General features: G+C 55.6%; 1 protein-coding gene across 1 annotated transcript in view; it reads right to left on the bottom strand.

Moving 5' to 3' along the window:
• Nucleotides 1–3,108: 3,108 nt before the first annotated feature.
• MYO1C (myosin IC) overlaps nucleotides 3,109–15,452 on the bottom strand; it is a 20,766-nt gene continuing 8,422 nt past the window's right edge. The window contains exons 6-32 of the mRNA XM_006768086.2: nucleotides 14,888–15,067; nucleotides 14,697–14,795; nucleotides 14,379–14,492; nucleotides 14,223–14,294; nucleotides 13,716–13,835; nucleotides 13,514–13,596; nucleotides 13,192–13,297; nucleotides 13,011–13,091; nucleotides 12,639–12,730; nucleotides 9,839–9,933; nucleotides 9,715–9,761; nucleotides 9,533–9,613; nucleotides 7,837–7,942; nucleotides 7,612–7,729; nucleotides 6,956–7,069; nucleotides 6,804–6,880; nucleotides 6,390–6,458; nucleotides 6,211–6,295; nucleotides 5,952–6,111; nucleotides 5,582–5,665; nucleotides 4,719–4,812; nucleotides 4,575–4,630; nucleotides 4,332–4,467; nucleotides 4,185–4,255; nucleotides 3,997–4,094; nucleotides 3,824–3,923; nucleotides 3,109–3,475 (exon numbers count right to left, since the gene is read on the bottom strand). Of these exons, the coding sequence (XP_006768149.1) occupies nucleotides 3,449–3,475; nucleotides 3,824–3,923; nucleotides 3,997–4,094; nucleotides 4,185–4,255; nucleotides 4,332–4,467; nucleotides 4,575–4,630; nucleotides 4,719–4,812; nucleotides 5,582–5,665; nucleotides 5,952–6,111; nucleotides 6,211–6,295; nucleotides 6,390–6,458; nucleotides 6,804–6,880; nucleotides 6,956–7,069; nucleotides 7,612–7,729; nucleotides 7,837–7,942; nucleotides 9,533–9,613; nucleotides 9,715–9,761; nucleotides 9,839–9,933; nucleotides 12,639–12,730; nucleotides 13,011–13,091; nucleotides 13,192–13,297; nucleotides 13,514–13,596; nucleotides 13,716–13,835; nucleotides 14,223–14,294; nucleotides 14,379–14,492; nucleotides 14,697–14,795; nucleotides 14,888–15,067 (2,565 nt within the window). The 3' untranslated portion in view covers nucleotides 3,109–3,448. The remainder of the gene's footprint in view (nucleotides 3,476–3,823; nucleotides 3,924–3,996; nucleotides 4,095–4,184; nucleotides 4,256–4,331; nucleotides 4,468–4,574; nucleotides 4,631–4,718; nucleotides 4,813–5,581; nucleotides 5,666–5,951; nucleotides 6,112–6,210; nucleotides 6,296–6,389; nucleotides 6,459–6,803; nucleotides 6,881–6,955; nucleotides 7,070–7,611; nucleotides 7,730–7,836; nucleotides 7,943–9,532; nucleotides 9,614–9,714; nucleotides 9,762–9,838; nucleotides 9,934–12,638; nucleotides 12,731–13,010; nucleotides 13,092–13,191; nucleotides 13,298–13,513; nucleotides 13,597–13,715; nucleotides 13,836–14,222; nucleotides 14,295–14,378; nucleotides 14,493–14,696; nucleotides 14,796–14,887; nucleotides 15,068–15,452) is intronic.

The following is a 15,452-nucleotide window of genomic DNA, read 5'->3' on the forward strand; positions in this document are numbered from 1 at the left end:
GATTTGGGTCTTTTTTGTTCCTGCAATCTCCCAGATATCAAGGCTAACCTAGAGAGCCTGGCACATTAAGTAAATGTTGGTTGAATGACTGAATGTAGAGTTGGGTGGATGCCCTTGTCCAGAGCCAAAATTAGCTTCCTACTGATACCGTTGTGATTTAACCACGTTATTAATTAACAGGAAAGAAGCAAAGGGAAGTCCAAATCATATAGGCATGTCCTTTCTGCAGCTTTGCTTGGAAGCTGCAGTGTAGCCCTCCCCAGGTCTATTCCCCACAAGCAGAGAGCTGGGCGAAGGGGAGGATAGACGCATGCCCTATAAAGTCTGGGTGACAGGGAGGGTGCTTATCTGTTGGTCACACCTGGGAACAGGTCATTAGCCAGAGTAGGTGTGGCCACTGCCAGGTTGGGAAGATTGGAGATAGTTAATCTCCTGGGCAAAGGAGGTCGCTCTCTTGGTCCATGCTCTTGTGCTTTAGTGTTTTCGGACTCTAGAGACTTGCTGCAGGGGCGCACTCCCTTCGCTCCCCTGCATTTGCCCGCATGGCCCACAGCGATGTGGACCCCATGCAAAGGACTGATCACTACAACTAGCCTAATGCTCTCCCGGCCCCGACTCTGCCCTGCGATGGAAACTGTGGACACTGGCTTTGTTTCTAATTCGACGGAGTCCCCAGCTGCACATCTTCCAGGACTGGATTAAGAGAAATGGGACTTTGAAAACCCAAGGATGTCATTCCGTGAAAATAAAGCTTTCTGCCACATCTCCAGAAATGCTTATTTCAGCAGCACCCAAAGAACCCTACTCCCACCAGCAAAGGAGAAAGGCAATCCACACATTTCTCCGATAACACGACAATGGGCAGATACCTCCTGGAGGGCATTGCACTTCCGGCAGGAGGTGAGAGCCATCCCTGATTACCTCTCAAAAGGACAGGGTACCCAGTGGCATCTGGGCTGTCACTCTCCCGGGTGTACCCATTGACTGGAGAAAGGAACGTGGTTACAGTTGTAAATCTGGTCATGGCACCTAACAGTGTTTATCTTATCTGTCGGCTTCTTGGAGCCACTGTTACTACTGATAGACTAATTACTGTGGTGCTTTCATTTTCCTGTACATGAATTTGTAGGGCAGTGTCAAAATCTAGGTGTGTTCACGGGGTTGTGTCAAGCTCAAGATAGTCATACCACGCATAGTATCTCATTGATTGAGAACTTTTGCCCCAGGTGATGAATCTAAACTCAGCAGGTAGCCTGGCCCTAACCGGGAACTTTCCTTGCCTTTAAGGCCTGCCATTCCTTCTGCCCGCAGTGCCCCTCCCACTTGGGAAGACTCAGCCATTTGCTGATGAGCTCTGTGGTTGCAGCTGGCAGCACTCATTTCCTTTCTTCTGGAGGCAACACTGATTTTCTTTCGGGAAGTCATCTGCCCCCACTCTTGGTCCTTGTAGTCAGGTGTAGCACATGCTACTTGTTTTAGGGGTGTAGACACATGACCCAGGCCTGGCACACACACATCAGAATAAGTTTTCTTCCTAACTACAATGAACGGGACAGGAAAGCACCTCATTCAAGCCGTCCACTGAGAACTGGCTCTAAGACTTTGGAGTTACTTAACAAGAGGCGCTTTTTCTCTCTGCCTTTGATGCCAACTTCATGGAATGCAAGTCTGGAGCTGTTGGTGGCTGTTGCTGCCACCACATCACCAGGAAAGGCTGAGCCAGGAGATGGTTCCAGACACATCTGTGAGCGCCTGGGAGCAGCCCCACCTGGGGCTGCTAGACTTGAATGCTATTGAATGTCCTTTGCTTCCCGAGCCAATTGAGATTGGGTTGGTCACTTGCAACCCAATCCAAATTTGGAGGCTATCCTTTGAGGCCTACTCAAGTGCCATCTTGTTTTTTTCTAAAAAAATATATTTTATTGATTTTTTACAGAGAGGGAGGGAGAGGGATAGAGTTAGAAACATCCATGAGAAAGAAACATCCATCAGCTGCCTACTGCACACCCCCCACTGGGGATGTGCCCGCAACCCAGGTACATGCTCTTGACCGGAATCGAACCTGACGCTCTAGCCACTGAGCCAAACTGGTCAGGGCATGTCATCTTCTTTGTGACGTGTTGGCAATCCTTCATCCCCCTCCCCCACCCCCGTCCCAGTCAGGAGTCAGTCTCCTGCAGGTCTGCCCCTTGGCTCCTGCACTGTCCACCCAGGGCTGCCCTTCTGTGCACCAGCCTTCCAGGACAGGCCGAGGTCACAGGGAAGGGGCTGTGTGTGATGCTTCCTGCCTCCCAGCCAAAGCACTGGGCCAGGCTGAGCAGCCCTTCTCAAGAGTCAATGTTGCGGCCCTTGGTCACACCTGCTCTTCTCCCTGGGACGGGAGCTCTGCCTCCTTCCTTCAGGGACAAGGCAGAGATTCTAATACAAGACCCCTGGCTGCCTTCTAGGGGGTCCTCTCCCTTTCTTAACATTCACAAGGAGACCACTGTTGGCAAACACGTATTGCTTTATTTAGTGTTTCTCTGGATTGCAGAAGTGTCAGCAGTGGGCCGAGACCCCAGGAGGCAGAGGCAGCTGGGCAGCCCAGGCTCTCTGGGGAGGTGTGAGGGGAGCAGCAGCAGAAAGAGGTGATGCCCCTGCAGCTCCTCCCAAGGCCGGCCCCTTCCCCAGGTTCCCAGGACAGGGGGCAGCTTGGGGCACAGGAGAGGCCTCAGATCCTTGAAATGGGGCCAGTTCTGGTGAGCAGGGCATTTGTCATCGTAAGGTATGGACTCAGGCAGAAGGGCTTCTCCTACCCGGTGGCCCCCAAGGGTGATTGCTGGTCAGGGAGCCACATGCACCCTAAGACATGAGCCTGTTTGCTGGGGGCCCTGTTCCTGGATGAGGCACTGAGAGGACAGGGCTGCGGTCCCGGTTTGGCCTCAACCTGCTGGACGAAGGAAGGGCAAGTCCCTTCCCCTCTTTGGGCTGCTGTCTCCTGCTGTCACACCAGGAAGCTGGACTAGCTGATCTCAGTCTCGCACATTTTGTGGTCTGAGACACGTTCCCCCACTCCAGGACAGCCTCAGGCTAGGCTGGTATTGAAAGGACATTGTAAAGGCAGGAAAAGGGGCAGCAAGGTAGTTTCTTATAAAGCATCAAAAAATCTCAGAGAAAACCTCAGCAAAAGTTCCCTTCTCTCAAATATTTGGCATCGACAGTGGGGCTGGCGTGTCTGCCTCTGGCCCCGGCTTTCCTATTGCTGTGGCCCGGCCTGGCCCACTCCTGGGGCAGCTCCCTCGCCCCTCCCTGCAGCGCCCTCAAGAGAGGGGAGAGCAGGAGGCAGGAGTTTGTCTGTGGGCTTCGAGGTGTCCCTGGGTCCCTGTCTGGAAGCTCAGTCTTTGGTAATGGGAGGGAAGAGAGGATAAGCAAAGCGTTGGGCGGTGGCAGGGTCCAGTAGGCACCTTCATCACCGAGAGTTCAGCCGTGGGGCCACCTGTGGGGAAGGGAGAAGCCCGAGTGTGAGCGGGAAGCAGGCCGAGGCGCACTGGGCACCTGTCTTCGTGGGTTAGGTAGGAGCATGCAGCGGCAGCCTGGTCCTGCAGACTCTGGTCCCACCCCCTAGCCAGAGGGGGCCTCCCTTCCCACCCAGCACACCCAGGCCCCCAGGTCTTCCCCCTCCCCACGCTGCCATCTTTATGACCCTCGGCACTACCCCTCCTTCTGGCCCCAGATGGGCAGCAGGCTGACCGGGGTGGTGCGGTACCCGAGCACTGCCAAGACGCCTTGGTCACCGGAGGTTCCACCCAGTCCTGGGGTCACCCCAGTCCCAGGTCCCACTCACCACAGCCAGGTGACCGTTCTTGGCCTTAGTGATGAGCAGCTCTGAGCCAGGTGTGAAGTCGATAATGCCGTCCCTGCCAGGGCCCCCTGCAAATGTGATGCTGGCGGGAAGGGAGTGTGTGAGGACCGCCCCAATGTGCACCCTCGGCCCCTCCCCGTGCCCACCTGCCTCACCTGCCCTGGTTGATGTTGATGTTGTTCACACGGTCAGCGCTAAGTGCCGTCTTGGTCAGTGTCTCAATCACATGGTCACTCTGCAGCACCACATCCCCCTGGGGGCCCAGCCAGGGGAGGGGTTAGGCTCTGCCCTGACCTACAGAACCCACCCCACCCCACCCTGCCTCCCTGTCTCCAAAGGGCACCTTCTGCTTATTGTCCTCGCGCTGCACATGCAGCACAAAGAGGCTGTCGCTCAGGCTGCTGACGGAGATTCCTGAGGGGGAAGGGCAGAGGTTAGGGATCAAGATCAGAGCAGGGGTCTCCCTGCACAGCCCTGGACTCTGGCTCACCGGTCAGGTTGGTGTAATCAATCCTCTGCTTGACTTTGGCATCCTCCACGATGACCACAGCGTTGGGCGTCAGTAGCAGTTGCCGGGGTCGGGGTTTGTAGCCCTTCCGGTCATACTTCACTACAGGCACCGCGTACTGAGGACAGAAGGTAGGATGAGGGGCAGGGGAGGGGCCGAGGGGCTCCAGGGAAAACCCCCTCACTCTCCGCTGGGGCCCCGATGCCTCCATCCCTGATGTCTCACCTGGATGGGCTCAGTGCCAAGGGCCTGCAGCACTTTGGGGCTGATCTCGTCTGCACCTGCACCAGGTGGGGGAGAGAGTCAGAGGAGGAGAGAGGGGACTAGGACGGTGAGGGAGGGTTTGACACTGGAAAGTCAGGGGCTCACCAAGCCGTGTGCTGATGAAGAGCCTGGGGACACTCTGCGGGTAATTGTCCTTCTTGCCCTTGAAGATCTCACTGGCCACGGCTTTCTGATGCAGCTGAGGGACCAGGGCCGGGAGGAGGGATGTCAGAGGGCGGGGCTCACCAGAGCCTCAGCAGCTGAGACAGCCTCCCTCATCCTCTTTCCAGCCCCAAGAGCAACACTCCCATGAACCCCTCCTCTACCGCATCCCGGCTCCACCAACACTCCCATGAACCCCTCCTCTACTGCACCCCGGCTCCACCAACACTCCCATGAACCCCTCCTCTACCGCACCCCGGCTCCACCAACACTCCCATGAACCCCTCCTCTACTGCACCCCGGCTCCACCAACCAAGGCAGAGAGCTCCCTAGAAGGGTCCTGACAGCATTGTCAGGGTGCAGGCCCTGGGACCCCCAATATTCAGCTTCAACATGGGATCTTGAAGCTGGCTGATTGCTAACACTCAAACCTACTATAGGTCACCTGAGCAGGTGGGTCCTTTAGCATCACCCAGTATTGAGTTGGCAAACAGGAGGCACATTGGCAGCCAATGTCTGTCTCCAAAACCAGGGCAGACACTACCAACCGGTTAGACTGACGCTGCAGCCTTTTCCACACAGGCCTCTGGAAAACCTCTACTGTCCAGTGGAGCTGGCCCAGGTGAACCCTACTTTCCACCCACAACCCACTCCAGCTTCTGCTTCCTACGTGCAGCCCACGAGGGGCTGGGATCCACTTGAGGTCACATGGTAAATCAGGAGTAAAGTGCTCCCCCAGGCCGGCACTCTTCAGGTGGTGCCCCTGCCCCCTGGCCAGTCCACACCTGCCTCTTGGCTCTCCATACCTGCTGCTTCCACTCGGGGCTGATGCTGCGGCAGTACTTCCACACCATGTTCTTCATACACAACTCCCGCAGCAGCTCGGAGGCCTGTGGGCGCGACGCGAGCAGCATCAGGCACCGACAGCTGGCTCCCCTCCCTCTGAGGACAACGGGCATATGCCCACCACCGGGCTCTGGCCTAAGCGACATCCCCTCCATCTGGACAACCCCTTCCATTCCTGAAGGCGTTTCTCTCAAAACAACTAGCCCTCCATGGCCCAGCCCCAGTTCCACTCCCTTGGGGAGCCCCCTGACTGCTCCCCTGGCCTCATGCTAATTGGGCCCCTCCCGAGTGCTTTGAAGGTCCCCAAGTCATCAGGTAGGGCCAGCAGACCTCACGCAGGGCAGGGGGTGGTGTGGGCCAGGAAGTGTCCAGGACATTCCGGGGCAGCTGCCGCCGCAGGTTGAGCAAAAATGAGGTGCGCACGTGGTCCAGGAAGAAGGCGTTCTCGGGGCAACGGGGTGCATGGCGCAGGATGAAGCCCCGAATGAGCCTGGGGGTGGGGAACCCAACAGGGATGGGGGTGAGAAGTCTGCAACGGACCCCTCCACACGTCTGGGTCTGCACCCCCCCATGGTGCCCCAGTGCTCACCGCCGGATAGTCTGTGCTGCCCACTTCCTCTTGGCCGCCTTCCTCCGTCCCAGCGTTCCCCGCCACCAGGACTGGATGCAGACGGCTGCAGAGACCACAGATGGCTGACCTCTATCCCCTCACCAGGTGGCCCACCCTCACCCCAGGCCCTGCCCGCTGAAGACCCAGTGCCCCCGAACCTGATCGCTTCGCCCGGAGGAATTTCTGCCGCCAGTGGAAGCCCCGCCAGGAGGCCTGGATCTTTGTGGCTGTAGGTGAGAAAGAAAGTCAATGGGCCAGAGCTCAGGGACCAGCTCGGGCCTGGCTGTCAGAGCTCACCGAGTGGCATGGATGAGGAGCGGCTGAAGGAGCTACTGAGTGCGGGTAAATAAGGGAGAGTAAGTGAAAGCGAGTAGAGGCAGCAATGGGATGTGGGAACACCCTCAGTGTTTGTGCCAAGGGCAGGACAGATGGCGGGGGCTGGGGCTGGTAAGGAGGAGGGCAGCAGAATGTGGGCGAGGCGGACTTCCTGGAAAAGGAGCCCTAATGCAGTGATTTATTTCCTGCCCCCCAGAACAGACCCCCTGGGACAGGAAAGGTGGGGTCTCTCTCACCCAGGCTCTGCCTCCGGACCTCCAGCGCATCCTCTGTGGCAAACAGCGTCTTGGGAAAGCGGATGAAGATCTTGGTCCTGGGAGGGCAGCGGTGATCAGCCCCTGATTGCCATCCCCATGCCCTCTAGACCCCAGGAGTGGGCACCACTCACCTGCCCATCTTATACTCTTCTGGCTTATAGCCAAGGTGCCTGACCAGCACAGCCACCCCATCCTGAGGCCGTCCTGCCCAAGTGGGCCATGTCTCTGGGCACAGCGACTTGTACCTGGGGGCAGGAGCAGAAATGTACGGGCTCCCACCTCAGCCACCACCCTCCCTGGGGACCCAGACCAGCTTTTCTGGGCACCTGCCGGGAGGTTCCCCTAACGGGCAGCTCACAGAACGCATGGGAGGGGGCTCTGTTGTCCCCCTATAACAATAAGGCAATTAATATTCTCATCTGCCTAAGGCCACGGCTGGAAAGTAGCAGAGATGGAATTCACACCTGACTGAGTCCCCAGACCCTAAGTCAGGATAACTGCAAAGCGGCTCTCTCCTGTCTGAGCTGATAGAAACTCTGTCCTCATAAGCTTTTAGCATTTCTCCTGGTGACAGATATGTGGATGCCTGCCTCTGGCCACGTGCTCTGTGAAGGCAAGGCCTGGGGGGAGGGGTTCTACCACGCTCGGCATTAGGCCTGCAGCAGCTCAGAGCCTCAGCATCCTGGCTTTGCAATGGGGCTGAGAGCCCCCGTCTTCCCTCCCAGGAAATACCAGGCTCCTACCCTCTGGACCCCTGGTCCCGGCACTGAGCCAGGCCCCCACCTACCTCTGCAGGAAAGCCTCGTATTTGCGGCGATAGGCAAAGCCGGCTCTGCGCACTCGCAGGTTCTCCATCAGTCCCAGGTACTTCACCTGGTGCCGGATCAGCACCTCGTCAAAGCGGCCTGGAGCAGGGGGGACAGGGCAGTCAGTGGGCTGGCACGGACAGAGGGCCTGTGCCCTTGCCCGGAGCCTCAGCCCACCCCACGGGCCCACGGGCGGGAGGGCCTACCGGGCTGCTTGGCGTCGTTGGGCTTGATGCAGCGGACGTAGGCGGGCTCCTTGGACTGCAGGATCTCCACCAGCTGCAGGAGGCTCATCTTGAACTGGGTGGCCACCTGGTGAGCCAAGGCCAAGGGGAGGTTGGCTGGAGCTGGGCTGATGCCTCTGACTCCTAGCACAGCCCCTCCCTGGGGCAAATAGCTATTCCCTCAACTACCCCCCACCCTGCTGGAGCCCTTCCTCCCTCACAAAGAGGAAGGGGACAGACTAGGCCCACCTGCGTCACCACAATGGCTTGACTAGAGACCTCAGTTTAGGAACCTCACTGCGGTCTAAAAACCCTGCTCAGGCCTCAGCACAACCTCAATCCTACACCTTTCTTTGGCAAGGACTCTTCCTCTTCTAGAATTTCAGGGCCACCTTCCTCAACAATGTGTCCTACACCTGTACGTCCAACCATTATCCCTGTACACTGCTATGCAGAACCCTTAAGCAGACTTGCAATCTGTCGTGGCCCCAATAGTAACAGGGGTGTATGCCTGTGGTTCTGGGAGCACCAAGAAGGGGCAACTAATCCCGTTTATGGGGGAGCGGGCATCAGGAAAGGCCTCCTGGACATGCCCCTTCACCTAAGTTTTAAACCAGTGGTTCTCAACCTTGGCTGCACATTAGAATCACCTGGGAATCTTTTTAAAATCCTGATTTCTGGGCCTCATCCTCCGGAAATTCTGTTTCTAAAAAAAAAAAAAGTCCAGTTGGTGTGGCTCAGTGGTGGAGCATCAACCCATGAACCAGGATGTCACGGTTCAACTCCTAGTCAGGGCACATGCCCAGCTGCAGGTTCAATCCCCAGTGAGGTGTATGTAGGAGGCAGCCGATCAATAATTCTCTCTTATCATTGATGTTTCTATCTCTTTCTTCCTCTCCCTTCCTCTCTGAAATTTTTTTTAAAAAAAAGGTGGGGGCAAGGGGGGCATAAGGACACATATGTAATACCTTAATCAATAAAGAAAAAAAAGGATATATTCAGTGGTTAAAGCTTCATCCTGATACACCAAGGTTGTGGGTTCGATCCCCAGTCAGAGCACATACAAGAACTAACCAACAAATGCATAAATACGTGGAACAACGTATCAATGTTTTTCTCTCTCGCTAAAAATAAATAAATTAAAAAAAAAAAAAAGAGGACAGTCAGCCAGAAGGAAGAGAGGAGAGAGGCATTCCAGGCAGAGGGGCCGTCTGAGCAAAGGCCTGATGTACACAGTGAGCTACAAACAGGACAAGCAGAGAAGGGGGTAGGAGGCGGGTAGAGGCAGTATCGGAGCAGAACTCAGTCACATTAGGGAGAGTGAATTTAAACTTGAGGGAACAAGGGAGCCATAGAGGAATGTGGAGTGGGGGAATGCTAGGAACTGATCTGCCATTTGGAATATCCCCAGAGCAGATATGTGGGGAATGCTGGTAAGGGCAGATGAGCAGCCAGGAGACCAGGGAGGAGGCTGGCTGGCTCAGAGGAGAGAGAACAGGGTGGACACGGAGCAGTGGCTCTGTCCATGCACCCGGACAGAGCGCACACAGACGCCGGCAGACACACCCACGGGAACCAACAAGCACAGACGCTCCGTGCACACAGCCAACTCCCAGGCTCCTGCAGGCACTCAGCCCTGTGCGCACACACGCCCCCTTGGGCCCCACAGCCTCCACACCGTCTCTGGGCGCTTCTTGTCACTGAGCTCGCTCCGGTCGAAGCACTGGCTCATAATGGGATTCTCCGAGCTGCACAAGGTCTGTGAGGGCAGAGCACGGGATCGAGGTTGTAGTAGGACAGATTCCTGGGGCATTGGTCATTCGGGGCCAAACCCGGAGTCCTCCCCGCAGTCCCCCTCACCTCCTTCAGGTTCCGGAAGAGCAGGTCATTGTTTTTATCCAGAAACCCTGGGAGGAGAGAGCACATGTGAGCCGAGGAAGAGCCCCCTCCCGCCCACTGCGGAGACCCAGCCCAGCATCCTCACCGGTCACGCTGTAGGTCACTTCCCCAGCGTAGTGCAGGAGGCGGAACTCCCCGCGGCCCAGGGATTTCCTGGTGCGCTGGTCAGCCAGCTTGTGCCTGGGGGTGACAGGGAGAGGAAGCTAGCGTGCTGGCCTGAGCCATGCTCCCTGCCTTAGAGAGGAAACAGACCTCCAGTAGGAAGCAGGCATGCCCAGGCCACCCACAGCCCACCCTGCCTCCCTGCACAGAGGTGGCCACGGGCTCTAAGGGAGATAGATGGCCTTGCCCAGGTCACACTGTGCCAGGCCCGGGATCTGGGCCCCCACTCTGCAGGGCACACTGGGCAGAGGGCTCCTTTTAGCGCCTCTGGCTGTTGCATGACTGCTCAGAGGGTTGAGCATGGCCCTACATTTTAAGAATAGAATCTGCCCCAAGAGATTACTTAAGTCTTAAGCATGTGTATACCCTTTAGCCCATTTTCTATATTTAAAAAACAATCACTAGAGGATATGTATTTTTTTAATTCTATTTTATGTTATTACTAGAGGCCCGATGCACGAAAATTCCTGCAAGAGTAGGCCTTCCTTCCCCCGGCTGCCAGTACTGGCTTCCCTCCGGCAGCTGGGACCCGGGCTTCCCTCGGACCACCTGCAGGTACCCGGGACCAGTACCGGCTTCCCTCCCGGCTTTGTTAGGAAGGACGTCCGGAATGATGTCCAGTCTAATTTCAGTCTAATTAGCACATTACCTTTTTATTAGGGCTTTGTTAAAGGACGTCCGGAATGATGTCCAGTCTAATTAGCATATTACCCTTTTATTATTATAGATTATTATTTTTTAAGCCTCACCCAAGGGCATGCTTGAAGAGAGGAAGACACACACACACAGAGAGAGAGAGAGAGAGAGAGAGAGAGAGAGGACCATCGATATGAGAGAGAAACATCTCCCAATGGGGTATTGAACCTGCAACCCAGATATGTGCTACGACTGGGAATTGAACTGGCAAACTTTCGGTGCACAGACCAAAGCTACGTTTTGTCTTTATTGATTATTTAGAGAGAGGGGAAGGGAGAAGAAGGAGAGGGAGGAAGAGAAGGAGGAAGAGGGAGAGAGGGAAGGAGGGAGGAGAGAAAGAAACATCTATTGGTTGCCTCACATACATGCCCCAACTGGGATCGAACCCACAACCTAGGTATGTGCCTTTAACTGGGAATCGAACCCACAAACTTTCAGTGTACAGGATGACACTCCAACCACTGAGCAACACCAGCCTGGGCCCATTTTCTACTTTTAAGAACTATTTCTTTTTTTTTTAAATATATTTTATTGATTTATTACAGAGAGGAAGGGAGAGAGATAGAGAGCTAGAAACATCGATGAGAGAGAATCATCGATCAGCTGCCTTCTGCACATCTACTGGGGATGTGCCTGCAACCCAGGTACATGCCCTTGACCGGAATCGAACCCGGGACCTTTCAGTCGGCAGGCCGACGCTCTATCCACTGAGCCAAACCGGTTTCGGCTTAAGAACTATTTCAAGCAACTAACCAGAGACACAGGCAGAGGTTTAAGGCGTAAGGAGTTTGTGGCAGCCTTGTTATCTAGCAGAAACTGGCCAGGGCCCCTAGAGGCTGGGTAAGAGCCATGGGGTGTCTGTGGATTAGAGCCATTAGAGTAAGCATTTTGAGGAACTCTTCTCTGTTTGACGATATAGGAAAATACTGAAAGATATAACACTACCCTGAGCCTTCTACAGTACGTCCTCACTAAGTGAAACGACATATAACAAAAGCAATTTTACCAGAGGCTAATTGACATAAACAAGAATGAAGTTTCCACAACATCTCATCAATGGTATAACAAAACAACACTGAATGAAACAGCATTATTTGAGGACCTGCTCTACACAGTAAGTTCTCAACCACAGAAAAAAAAAAAGGTATAGTAAAAGGCAGGAAGGAAATGCCTCGAATTGTTAACAGTGATGGCCTCTGGGTGACAGGACTCCAAGTGGCTTTTGCACACATTCCAGCATTTCTCTAATGAGCAATGTTATTTTTACAACCAGGAAAAGGGTTTTAACGAAAGTACTATTAAGCAAAAATGCGTAGGGCTTTGACATTTGCAGCCCTGGAACTGAGTCCCAGCTCGGTAACTTACTAGATGGGAGATAACCTTGGGCAAAGGACTTCTCTTTGAACCTCAGTAAACTGGAGACAGCACCAGGAACACCTCCTGGGGCTGCTTCAGGTTAGAGGCGATGACATGCACAGACGATACAGGACAGAGCTGGGACAGAGGGGCTTGCTCCCTCTCCCTCACCCACTTTAAGGGATGAGTTAAATAAGAAGCAATTTGCAAATAAAGGAAGCTAAACAATTTTAGCAAGTTTCTTTTTCTTTCTTTTTTTTAATGTTTTTACTGATTTTAGAGAGGAAGGGAGAGGGAGAAAGAGATAGAAACATTAATGAGAAAGAATCATTGATCGGTTGCCTCCTACACATCCTATACTGGGGATCGAGCCCACACCCTGGGCATGTGCCCTGACAGGGAATCAAACTGTGACCTGGTTCATAGGTCAATGCTCAAGCACTGAGTCACACTGGCTGGGCCTTCGCAAGTTTCATTCTCAGAAAAGAATAAGGAGGAAGCCATGCTCCTGGCTTCTTCCTCTGTGGCTGTACGGTGAGCTGCAGCTCTGTGCACCTGTCCTTAACTCAGCACCTCTTCTGGTCAGCTCTTTGTAGCTGATGTTTTCATTGTTGGGGGGGATCCCAGGCTTCCACAGGTTCTACCCAAGTGAGCCCTGCAACCCCACTCACGTCAGGAAGTGTGGATGGTGCTTGATGGTGTCCTCCAACTTCTCCAGGAAGGTCAGATCTGTGGCCTCCCCAGGGCGCAGACACTCCTCGTCCTGAGGGGTGTGGCACAGAGTGATGGATGTGTCAAGGGAGGGGCTGGAGAGCACAGGTAATTCAGGGGCACCATGCAGGAGGCAGAGACACAGGGAAAGGGGCAGATCAAGGGGACTTCCTAGGGACAGCTTCCAGATGCAGCCAGCACCTCACCTCACCCTCCATGCAGAGCCCTGCCCTGTCCCTGCTCAGCCCCAAACTCTGGCCTGGAGAGAAAGGGAAAGGAGTGAATCCGCCCACCCAGCCCCACACGAGGCTTAGGAGGAACACACGACTCACCAAAATGGAAATGATGCCCTTGAACTTCTCCTCTACCAGATCACAGATGATCTTGTTGTTGAAATACTGGACAGGCTCCCACTGAGGAGTACAGGGAAGGAGGGCATCATCATGGGGTACTGGTGCCTCCCCCGGGGACTGACACCTGGGCTTCCTATGACACCTGCAGGCCCGCGCTTACCGCGATGCCCTCTGCTTCGTACTCCTCCTGCTCTGACTTGAGGGTGAGTTCGATGAACAGCTGCTGCAGCTTCTCGTTGCAGTAGTTGATGCAGAACTGCTCGAAGCTGTGAGGAAAGCAGGAGAGATCACAGGAGCTCAAGGTGGCCACAGGGCCGGGGTAAGGGGAGGATGGGCCAGGCCCCTGAGCAGCTATGGGAAGAACCACTCATCGGGACCCAGGATGGTTGGGAAATCACTGACAGGAATGAGAGGCCGGGGACAGAGAAGGACCGGGAGAGAGAGACGAGAGGAGAGACAGGCAGGAGGAAGAGGGCACTGACCTGTTGTGCTGAAACACTTCGAAGCCATAAATGTCCAGGAGCCCAAGGACTGTGGTGCTCCGCCAGCTGGGGCTCTGGGCATCCTAGGGTCATTCAACCAAGAGCATGGGTCCCCACACCTGCCAGTCCCCAGTGCCCAGGCCCAGACCTCCCTGGAATGCCTTCCCTGCTCCCTTGGGAGCAGCCAGGACCACGCTCTCACCTTGGAGGCTAATGATCGGTTGATCTTCCCGACCAGCCAGGTAAAGGTTCGACTATACACGGCCTTGGCAAGCGCGTCTCGAGCATACGCAGCCTGCTCCAGGTTCAGCGGGCTCAGGAGCTGCAGGTGTGGCGTGGGACAGGGAGATGAGTGCTGAAGACCCTCTCCACCCACTCCCCTCTGGGTTCAGGTCGAACACCAGGAAACTATGTCTACTCCCCCTCCTGCTGGGCGAGGGGGTGGGGGCGGGCACAGGAGAGGACACAGTCATCCCACCAGAAGGAAGGAGGCCCCATTCTTTGAGGTCGGAGTCCTGGCTCTATCCCGGTTCCCTCACCCTCTTCCGGTGTGACCTTGGCCCGCCCCCTGTGCCTCTCTGAGCCAGCTGCCTTATGTCCTTCCATCATTGCTGAGAGGACCAGCTAGCGGACCAGGGGAAGGGGCAACGATGGGTGGGGGCTACCTGCATCCCTCACCCCATCTCCTGAGGCAAAGGCTTGACCTCACCTCTTCTCCCTTGGCGATGATCTTCCTGTGTGTCAGGGCTTCCCGAAATGTTGAGCCATCCACACCAAGAAGCTGTCAAGGGGGTGGGGGGCATGGTGAGGGTGCCCTTCCCCTCACCCAGCTGCTCTGCCCTTGCCCTCTGCTCACCCCGCTTACCCTGGTGAGATACTTGAACTGATTCTCACTGGTGACCTGGGCGTTGCTCTCCTCATCGGCAGCAAAGTGGAGGTTGCCCAAATGCAGGACACTGGCCACGATGCTCAGCAGGTCCTGGGGGACAGGCAGGGGCAGAGGGGAGTCACAGGAGGGGCTGAGAGTTCCATGAGGGCAACCAGGGGTGGTCGGATGGAGCAGGGACTGGGAGGTGACGTGTTTGAGAGGAGAAGGGGGCTCTAAGTAGATACGGGCGGTAAAAGTGGGTTGAGATTTTCGGGGTGTGACAGGAGGAAAGAGGGTCCCCAGCAGAGGCCTCACCTCCACTTCATCCTCAGTGAAGTTGATGACCGTGAGAGCCTTCCTGACGACCTTCCAGTCGTTCTTGTCGTTGATGGAGGAGACTTTGGCACACTGGCCCTGGGGGAGGGGCAAAGCTGGGCTGTCAGCCGTGGCGCCCTGGCGCTGTGCTGCTCCCCGGGTGGCACCTGCCCTGCCCACCAGCTGCTCACCTTCACCAGGTACAGGTAGCTCTGGGGGTTGCGCTCCAAGCCCAGCCTGCGCAGTGTCTCCTCTTCGCCCCCCTCCAGCAGCTGATAGAAAATGTGGAAGTTCCTCTCCCCGTGATTCTGGTGGACCACACGGGACTTCTCCAGGAGGTAACTGAGAATGTGGCCGCCCACAGGGGCACCCTGCGGGCAGGACAGAACATGGGGACTACTCAGGCGGATGGGAAGTGGGGCCCATCTTCCCTTCTCTCCCCTGCCGTCTTGGGTTCTAATTCCAGTTCTACCCCTAAGTGCCTGGGCTCCGGCAAGTCACCCACTGCCTCAGCTTCTTCATCTAAGAAACAAGGACACTCAACCCCATCTACCTGTCAGCTCCATTCGGACGGACATACAACAGGCATCTCAAACTCAACTGAACTGAACTCCTTCTCTCCCGCTCCTCAGGCTAGCTCCCCCGACTGTCTCCCATCTTGGTCAATGGTTACTTTACCCTTCTAGGTGCTCAGGCTAAGGAGTCTGCAGGCCTCCTCTCATCCCATCAGCCCATCAATCCTGCTGCCTTTTTTTT

The sequence above is a fragment of the Myotis davidii genome, unplaced genomic scaffold, assembly GCF_000327345.1.
Source record: "Myotis davidii unplaced genomic scaffold, ASM32734v1 scaffold363, whole genome shotgun sequence".
Lineage (NCBI taxonomy): Eukaryota > Metazoa > Chordata > Mammalia > Chiroptera > Vespertilionidae > Myotis > Myotis davidii.